This window comes from Notechis scutatus, chromosome 1 (genome assembly GCF_049901735.1).
Source record: "Notechis scutatus isolate UNSWTSFEM ecotype Mainland chromosome 1, rNotScu1.2, whole genome shotgun sequence".
Classification (NCBI taxonomy): domain Eukaryota; kingdom Metazoa; phylum Chordata; class Lepidosauria; order Squamata; family Elapidae; genus Notechis; species Notechis scutatus.
In genome coordinates, this window is record NC_142009.1 from 251,526,973 (window position 1) to 251,537,417 (window position 10,445).

General features: G+C 34.7%; 1 protein-coding gene across 1 annotated transcript in view; it reads left to right on the forward strand.

Annotated features, from left to right (window-relative positions):
• The window catches only part of DCDC1 (doublecortin domain containing 1), a 314,173-nt gene that overhangs the window by 175,999 nt on the left and 127,729 nt on the right, over positions 1 to 10,445 (forward strand). The window contains exons 13-15 of the mRNA XM_087951066.1: positions 3,763 to 3,888; positions 5,688 to 5,793; positions 10,043 to 10,177. Of these exons, the coding sequence (XP_087807192.1) occupies positions 3,763 to 3,888; positions 5,688 to 5,793; positions 10,043 to 10,177 (367 nt within the window). The remainder of the gene's footprint in view (positions 1 to 3,762; positions 3,889 to 5,687; positions 5,794 to 10,042; positions 10,178 to 10,445) is intronic.

Below are 10,445 nucleotides of genomic sequence, written 5' to 3' on the forward strand. Positions count from 1 at the left end.
TTTCTGTTGTAGCACGCATATATGGATATGTAATGGAATGTAGGGATGGATGACCTTGGGGGACAAGGGAAAGAAAAAGACCTGTTCTGACCCAAACCCTTTTCCAATAAAACAAACACGAACCAAAGGGAACAGAAACCTTTTAATGATTCTTACGACTCCCTGGTTAAAAGGCTGCTGCAAACTAATTAACTTTGATAAGCACAAGCCTCACCAAAACTGTGTGAGACTGCCAAGAATAACAGAAAAGGTTACCTAGAGATATTTTACAACACAAGAGTCTTCAAAAACCAACTTAAGATACTGCAACGTCCATGAGGTTTTAGTTTCAAAACGTCTTTGCTTCATACAAAGAACGTCTGCTTCACAGCTGGCTTTTATCTTCTTGAAGGAGGGGCCATTATCTTGCAGCCTTACTCCCGAGTCGCCCGTGCTGCTGCAGCTGCTCTTTCCTGCGAGCAGCCCTGCACGCACACGTACTTGGCATAGGCTCCTCGGGAACCTCCTCATCGCTGCTGCCAGCCCCCCACAATCTCTGAAGGCAGCAGTTTACTCCCTAATGGTCCTGGCCCCTCATCTGAGTCCTCGCTCTACTCAGCTATCCACATCTGCTGCCGGCTAACCACAAACAAGACCAGGAAACAATTGGACAAGAGAGGCAAGGCAGGCTTAACAGTCAGAGAAAGAAACTTAGGATGGGTCTCTCCTCCCAATTGATGGTTAAAAGTGGCGGCAGGAAATCTGTACCTTTAGGCTTGTAAGGATTCTGTTAATATAGATTTACAATACAGTAGATTTAGCTCATCTAGTTGTGTTTCCCATCTGCTTTATCCGGGAGGGCAAATAGGATGCATGTGGTATAGAAGTTTTGTATTATGAATGCAAATGCACCCAGATTATTAAAAGTTCCTCCCTTTAATAAACCCTGAAAATGAAAGGAAGCATTTGTAAAAAAATGTATACTTTTATGACAATGCTGAATTGTAATGCAATTTCATAAGCATCATAAAACAACCTTCTTCCCGCCCAGTTTTCCAATATCCCAGCTTGCTACATAGGACATGACTTCAACTTGCTTGTTACCTCAATTCTAAACAAATGTTCTAGACTACTTACCTCTTCAATAATCTTTTTCTCCTGCTTCCCCCACTATAGCCTTTTCTCCAACATTACAACTCAACAAATCATGGAGAATATATTCAGCAGAAATATTACATGCTTCAAATTCTATGAAATCCCCTATTTCCCATTCCTTGAATAGTTCATATTTATAATGAGAGAAAAGAAGGATCAGAGGCCAGAATATCTGCATGGTTTCTCAATTTCTCAGTTAAGTTTTAAATATGAATTTATGAATACACTGTACAGAAAATTGGCAGTAATTACTGCTATGTTTCAAATAAGCCATATGCAATTATTGCTTCTGAAGCACATGAGATGTTACCAATCAAAGGCAACAGAGTAATTGAAGAATGTTGCACACTTATACAATTTACATTCAGAGGAACGTCTGCAGTATCATACAAACCTTTTACAGTACATTAATAGGCTCTTTTAAAATGACCTAAAAATATAATATGGAAAATAGAACTTGGAACTTCTTATAATATAAAATTTCTTTTGTGTTTTATAAAAAAAATGCCGAATTTCAACGATATCACTATTTGAACATGAAAGTCACTCACAAGTGGACACATCTTAAAATTGTGTAAATTTTGTTGAAGGGTTGCAATCAATTGATTTTTTTTACTCAGAATTGTTTTGGAGAGTGATAGGTGGCAAATAAATTTAATAAATAATTTGTCCTTTCTTGTCTCTCATTAAGTGCCAGAATCCAGCTGAAAATAGATAATCCCCAAAAACTAGGCAGCGGCTGAACTAAATTAATATTTGGATGATAGACTACTAGAAAAATCCATGGTATAACAATCAGCACCTCCGTGAGACCCAGTCAGGAAACAGGAATGCTGAAAATTTCCTGGTAGCCTAAGGCTTGAAAATCTGACTATGTTTTCTCTTCTCTGTCTCTTGTATCACAGGGAGTTAAGATGGAATCAGTTTGAGTTTCTTTTTAATGCTTTGTTTATTTCACAGACTTAATGTTTTTATAACTACTTTTTCTTGGGGAGGGGATGTGGCTTGTTGGCTCAGTAGTTAAAGATGCTGAACTTGTCAGCTGGAAAACTGACAGCCTGTGTTTGAGACCTGAGCACCGCTCAATGTGGTGAACTCCTGTTTCTTGCCCCAGCTTCTACCCATCTAGCACTTCGAAAGCATGCAAATGTGAGTAGATAAATAGGTGCCACTTTGGTGGGAAGGTAAAGTGTTCTATGTGCCTTTGGCATATAGCCACCATGTTGGCCACATGACCATGGAAATGGCTTCAGACAATGCTGGTTCCCTCGGCCAAGAAATGGAGATGAGCCTAGAGACATGATTGGACAGGGAAACTTTTACCTTTACCTTTCTCCATGGTCGTCTCTATTGCTGTCCATAATAGTTAAGACTACATTTAAGCATTAATTTCAAATATTTTAGTGGATGTTGAAAAAAGTTACACAACAGGTTTTAATAATGAATGCTAGAATTAGTATTCATTTGTCCTAAGATCCTATAAAAGCACAATAAATACATTCCATTTTATCATTATCTTCAGATTTATTATAACATAATACCAGAAAATTAAATTACATATTTTTTTTAGATAATGAGATTTAAAGTATGGGCAATATGTTGGTGGAAAAGGAATGCAGCACCAAAAGATCATGTAAAACCTTTTAATTAAGGATTACTTTATTTGTCTTAATATTTCTTTCTTTCAGTTTAATCAATAAATTAATTCCTAATAGATTGCTTTAATCTATACAATTTTTCTTTGGGATAAAAACATTGAATATGAATATTTATATACAGTAAATATATCTGCAATATAAAATTTTAAAATGTTTGTGCTTTTATTGATTATTTGTTTTCCTTTTCCAGTTTTTTGTTGATCTTAATTTAAAAAATATTATCAAAGGTTTCTTTTTAAGTTACTGTGTGTTTCATTATTTTTAAAACAATACTATCTCTGAGATGTATAAGCCCTTCTAAAAAAATATCCTATGGATGACTCTTTCAAATTGAAAATGATTTCTTAACATTATTTTATAATTCTTGATTACCCATACTAATGTTTATATTCTAAAACATTAACACGCAGTTTAGCATATTTGAAGAAACATGTATGAAGGAATAATGTTGGATCTGCTTTGATACCTCCAATTGCTAACATCTGCATAATCCACATGATATGTTCCTATTTTAGCTTTATCTGTTACGGTGCAAGAAAATCATCAATGTCAACATAACCTTAGTATAGCATTATTAATTGGAAAGCGGATTTGTTCTTTTGCAGATGACCACCTGGTAGGTGGTTATTGTTTTAATTTCCAACCAGCTATTTCTGCTTGGAGATGAGCGGGTATTTTAGGAATAATTCAATTTCCTTGCTGTCCATAACCTATAGGTTAATAAAGATGACAAGCTTGCTGTGGTGAAATTAATTTCAAAGGTAAAAGTGTCTGAACAGTTAACAAGGTTTTATCTGAGAGGTTACTTCCCATCAAATCAAAAGTTGAATAGATTTGAATACTTTGCTCTGAATTCATTCTTAGCTTCAGGTCTGGTATTCACACCTTTAGCTACCTATAATTGCTGGTTTTGCAACTGTTTGATTTCCTTTCCATAAATGGTCATTTTGTATGATGTTTCCATTTTCAGGTCTCCTTTAAATCCTGTTCTGAGTTTGACCTTTGACAAAATGACAGCAACAAAAAAGAATGGCATCACAATTATTTATAAAACACTTTTGGATCCCTGTGTTGATTTGCTGCCTAGATACGACAGGTACAATCGTTTCTGTTTATTTGAGTGTTCTCAATTGATATACGAAAAATCAGAGAAGGAAAACCGGGGATGAGATTTAACTGTTAGGATAATTTTTGCTTTTGCTATCACAAGGAAATGACCAGAGTTTGCTATAAATCATTAAAAAAATATTGTCTTCAGAGAATTTGAAGAATAACTCAAAAAACTTCCAGCTTCCATTAGAATATAGGTAGATTAAATATGAGGACTTTTTCTCTTTCAATGTTGTGGTAAAATTAAATAATAAATTATGTTTTATAAACTCAGAACTGAAATCTTATTACTGTTCACTTGGTAGTCAGGTCCTTTGATGTTAGCAGAATGAAATGCAATGATAGTTCTCAGTCACAGAATGGAAGAAGCTGATTTTTATTTCTATTTATTTCCTGATTAGATAGAGACTGCAGAAGACAAACACACACACACACACACACAAACACACACACATACACACACAGATACACATATATTTGTAATGCCTTTGGTAAAGAACTCAGTATGAAATGGGAGCCACCTTGTCCTTTTTTGTTATTAACATGTGTCCTTCAACATGTGATGCATGAAGAATGGAAAATAACTGAAAGAATCCATTGACACTTGGAATAACCTGAAAACACAAATGAGAGGAGCAACCACGACATAAGAATCAGGAATCAATCATGGGATTAGACTTGCATAGGATTATACAGTTTTAATTGTAGCCCTCTAAAGAATAGTTACACCAAAAACACACTTGTATAATAGCAGGGATGTGGTTGGAAACTGCACTTATCACTGGGTGATAATATATAATGGATATTAAAAGTATATCACTGTGCAAAGAGTAGAATGATACATATCACTTAAGGTTACTATCGGTCAATACTCGTACAATATCAGAATAGACAGTAGTGTTTATAGATATAAAAGTATGTTTCCCCCCATCATTTATGAGAAATAAAATGTAGGATATATTTAGATTACTAGGAGGGAACACTTTTCTGCATAGCAATCATAAACTATTAATAAGAGATAGCATGTAGCACATAGAGTTTTGGGTGCCTTGAAGTATACCCCAGTAAAACTACGTGAGAACTTTGAATTCCAGGTGCAGTTCAGGGTTCTGATTATCACCTTTAAAGCCTTACATGGCACAGGGCCAGGTTATTTGTAGGAGGCTTTCTCTCTGAGGGTATCTGTCTATCCTACTAAGTTAGGGTGAGCATGCTCCAGGTCCCCTCCCTTAAGTTTTGCCACCTGATGGAACCTTGGAGATCCCTGATAAGGTCTCTGGGACTGCTCCAACCCTTTGAAATATCCTCCTACCTGAGGCCCAAGGAATCCCTATCCTTTTTGCTTTCCAGAGAGCTATGAAGACCTGGCTCTTCCCCCAAGCAGTGGGAAAGAGAGGGATTGAGCTGGGAGTTGTTTGATCTCATGCCTGGGGAAAAGAGTATGTATTGATAGTTATGAGCTACCTGGAATCATTGCACGAGATAGGTGGCCACATAAGTCCTATAAATTAACATTCAAAATTTACCCGATTCCTCTGTGCCACAGCTGAATTTTTGTTATCCCTCTTTTTCAAAATATTCTAGTTCCTTATTGTTTTTATTTTTAAATAAAGAGGAATTGAAGAAGCAAATAGTACATCCCTTTGCTGGGAGGGAAGAGGAAAAAACAACAGCTCCAGTATAGACTTGGACTTCTGCTACTAGAACAATCATACTAATAAAACACTTGTGATGATATATTAATGTAACTATCAAAAAAAGTTACTTCTGGTTTCTTGTTTTTAGTTGGGAAGCTTGTGATGGATTTCCAGAGAACTTTCAATTCATTAAGGCTCCAGAACATCAGGTCTTGGACACTGTGGAACCAGACAATCTTTTTTTCCAAAATAAGGTAAATAATGATCATAATTATATGCCATCCTATATTCTTGGGAAGAACTCAAAGCACCTGAAGGCCAACCTCCTACTAAAAAACTGGCAGTTGGGATTTCACATTGTGGTGTATATTATAATAGCAATGATTATTTCACATATAAATTAAATTTTTCAGGCCTTCAAGAGTTGTTTTCAATTACACCTGTTTGGGGTTAGATTCTCCATGTTGAGGATGAGATTTTGAATTCAGAAAAGCTTGGTAGGGGCATCTTATCAATGAAGTTAGGAAACATCAACATTCAGAGTAAATAGTTACCTGTCGACAACAGAAATAAGTCAGCCTCTATCAGTCCCATGCTGGTTAGAGATTGTGGAGATTGTGGTAATTGTAACCCAGCACTTCAGAAGAAGAGATACATCCACTCAGATGTCAAAAAACTAAACAAAACTAAATAAATAAAATAAAGATAAAAATAGAGATATTTTAAATGTTGGACCGGTCCAACCTTGTTCCATTAAATATTAAGCGCTGAACCCTGACACCAGGGTAAACAAGCCATAGGACATATGAAGCTTCTCAAATGCCCAAGGTGACAGTACTGAAATTTGATGGCATGATAAATGAACTTCAGCATTATTTTTTCTTGCACAAAATTGATTCCCCAGATGATGAATTCAGTCTATTTCGGAAGAAAATGGAAAAAAGGTTTTGAAGTTGGAATGGGAGACATTTGCTGCCCAGAATTTTTCCATTCCTAATCTTACCCTTTTGATTTTATTGAAATAGTTTAGTTTGATTACACCCAGAGTAACTGAGAGTTGGGTGACATACAAATTTAATAAATTACAACATTATTATTAATATTAGTGTTTATCCCTTCCTGGCTAAAATATATGATTCCCTTCTAGTGATATTACATTGCTTGATTGACTCTTGCAGCTCTTGGTTGAATGGTTGCCCCCAGTCTCTTCAGTGTTTGTCCATTATTACATTAAACTTTGACCATAACTGTCCATGATTCTGGACTCTTGATGAAGAATTACATTTGTTAAAGCGATCAGCTATCTATCATTGAGCTTATAACTTATTTTTCCATCTCCAGTTATTGTATGATGCAGAGAACATGTTTGGCACATAACTGTCCTAGAGATTGCTAGCTTTTGTACCAGAGAGTAAGTAGTAGTGCTATTCCTCTGGAATGCTTTTCTACTCGTACTTAAGCTGGCACCAACTTTGATTGCCTTCTGGAAGCAGTGGAAAACAGCTTTTTGAAAAGAGTTTGAGTCTCAATACATGGTTTGGAAAGATTCTGTGACTCTAGTATATTTTAGGGTTTTTATTAAAATATTTTAACTTGTCTACAAATGTTTTAATGATTGTATTTGTCTAAAACCACTGACTATACTGCAGGATTATCGCAGGGTATAAATATAATAAATAAATAATATTCCGGTGCATCTATTAATGTACCTGGCCCATCTCCCTTTTAGCCAATCTTTAACTTATTGCTGGTAGAGTGATAAGACATTTTCTTCACCTACTTTAATATGGAAAACTTTCCAACAGGAAAAGGGGACTTGAGTATACAAAGAACTAATTAAACTGGTGATTTAAGAGACACAGTGACTTCGTTTGAAATAGCAGCCTCAGAATAAATTAAAACTATTGATCCTGAGTTACTTTACTTGTTGACAAAATGGAGTATAAGATTTTCTTCAATTCACATTCCAACTATTCTCAAGGAACCAAAACTATTTAGAACAGATTTGGTTCAGAGGAAAGCAGTAAAAGGAGAAATGAGGGGAAATTTATTTCCTTTTCATATAATCATGCTGTTTATTATCACTATGAATTGATCATGTGTTTTGAAATTTAGCATATTTACACTCCTAATTATAGTGAACAGAAAGAAATAATTGCTACTAATAATTTTTGATGAAGAGAAAAAAATTGAAAAAAAGCAACAATATGAATTTTTCTTACTCTAATTAAACTTAAAAATGAAAATATGCATAATAGTTGTGACATCAACACATTTATATGTAAGCACTTTTCTGAGAACTAATTTCATAATTCAAGGGCAACTTTATAAAAATTAATTTCAAGGAGAAGGTCAGATGTTGATAGTTTTCTTTAATACTTTTGAAAGTTAAAGCTCACTGGGATGTACACAGCACTAAAAGGATTATACGTTAAAGAGGCAAAAGTCTCGTGTTCTGGATACTTACACATTATGATTGTCATTGGGCTTAGATAGTAATGCTCAACTGTCTGACTGTTCCTTTTCATTCTTTATTGACAGTCAAACCCTTTCCAACAGTGTAAAATGTGATACATAATCCATGTTCATAAATCTGAGGATAGAGGTAACCCAGGCAATTATAGCCTGTTGCTTTTTTATCTCTGTTGAGAAAGTCTGACAACGTATCAGTGATTTGAGATAGATTATAGTACAAGCATTTTGTCCGATAAGTACAGTCCTTGAAAATAATATCCTTACAGGTGTTTGATATTTTTCCCAGACATTTACTTATTAAATTTAAATTTTTAAATTTATTTATCCCACCCTTATTATTTTTATAATGAGTCAAGGCACTGAACATATCCAGTACTCTTTCCTCCCATTTTCATAATCACAACCCTCTGAGATGAGTTGGGTTAAGAGTGACTGTCCCAAATTTTAAATCACAAACTAGTAAGCCAGTGTATATAATATGATAAATTTTTGTTTTATAGCACAATGTTTGTATTAATAGATTTCTTTAACATTAAAGTTTTATTTCCCTACTCTAGTTTTTTTTAAAAATGTATATGAAGTATTAAGTGGGGATCAGAGACACCTTTTAAAATGGGGATTGTTTTGTAGTATGTCAATTAATTCATGTTTTTTTTTTAAAAAAAGAAGATAGATTAAATAAATAAAGCCTTATACACCCAGTGGCTTTAAGGGAGGGCTGATGGGCATTGTGGTAGCTGTAGTCACTAAATTATCTATTCTGGGTTAGGATTAGACTATATTTTCCCAAAGCTATGGCTCATAGAATTTCCTGTAGAGTAAAATAGTAATCAAAGGATGTTAATTACTGATTACTGAATCAGATGGACCATTTCACTTATGACATAACCCTTTCCTCTACTGTGCAATGATAGAATACATTTAAGCACAAGATGGAAGGACTTATGCAGCCAAAGAAGTGATACTTAATATAATTATTTATACTATCTGTTACATCCTTGTTCCACACTCCTGGGAACCATAATATCATCTGAAGCTGGGTTAGAAGGATATGGTGTTGCTTTCTTATGTGGTTTTTTTCCCAGGTAATATCCAGCATTGTATCTCTTGAAGCACAGCATGGTATTAGTGCTGGGTACCAACCTCAAATAAATACAAAGGAACAAGATTTCCTCCCCAGTGCACCACAAAATCAAACAAGATAAGATTAAAGCCAGTGGTGTGACTAAGAGGACACAGGGACTTTCAGCAGGAGTTATGCACATCATAATACTATCCCTCACTAATTCCAACTATAACCATCTTCCACACAGTTGTGTTGCCTCTGATAGCAACATAAAATGGAAAGGGCAAATACATGTGTTGCTTTAAGCCCCTCGTCCTTTTGTTGGGGATTAGTTCCCATTGTATAAGAACTGTGGGGTTTCTTGTCTCAATATTATTGCAGCTGGCTAACAGGTAATATCAAATTGAGCATTCTTTTCCCATAGTGTGTGTCTTTGATACCTTGAATATGCCTCTGTGAAATGATTGCTAGCTCTGAAAATAAAATGTAGCTTTCATACATGACTTTCAATGCAGTCAGAAGATCTTTGAATAGTGTGTCCATTACCGCAGTTATAAACCTGTAATGTAGCTCAACGATTTTACTATTGTAAAGTCACCTGATTTGGCTGATTTTCCAGTCATATTTAAGTAGATACAGTTAATTCTCTGCATACTTTTAGGCTTTAATCTAGGAATAATCCCATGAATTGTAGAAGAATTTACTTTTGAGTAGCCAAATATAAAAATTATTATTTTTATAGAATTATTTTACAGAAGTATGTAGAATTTAAACTGGTAAACATTAACAATGTGACATCAAACTGTTTTCACCATACAGTATATACAGTATAAAATGCTTTGTTTAGGTTGTTGTGGGATGATACCTCATTGTAATAAATAAATATGTTAAATCTGATCTGTTGTTACCTTTACTGCTATCAAAGAAAAAAAATTAACATCAGATTCTCTTATGGTATGCAGACTGATCCCCAGATGGTTCTCCTCATGTCAGTTACCATAGAAAATATCAGGAAAGGTACTGCCAGAAGAAATCACTGTCAAAATCCAATAGACACAGAACATTGGCCTCTTTCAAATATATGGCTCATCACAAAGGTATTCCAGAATTTTTTTTAAATAGTGCTCATAATTCAAATGTTTGTTATACATGAGTGTCTGGAGGAGGGCAACTTCTGTCTAATGCATCAGAATGTCACTGTGCAAATAATATAGGTTATGTTTTGTACTATTTGTATAGTGATGTTATTGTGGCTTGCACCAAATATCTATAGTGTTTTTTTAATTGTTTCAACAATTTGGTATTTCATTCATCTTTTATAGAGTCGCTATTCAAATATATCTCACTACAGAGAAGTGAATCAAC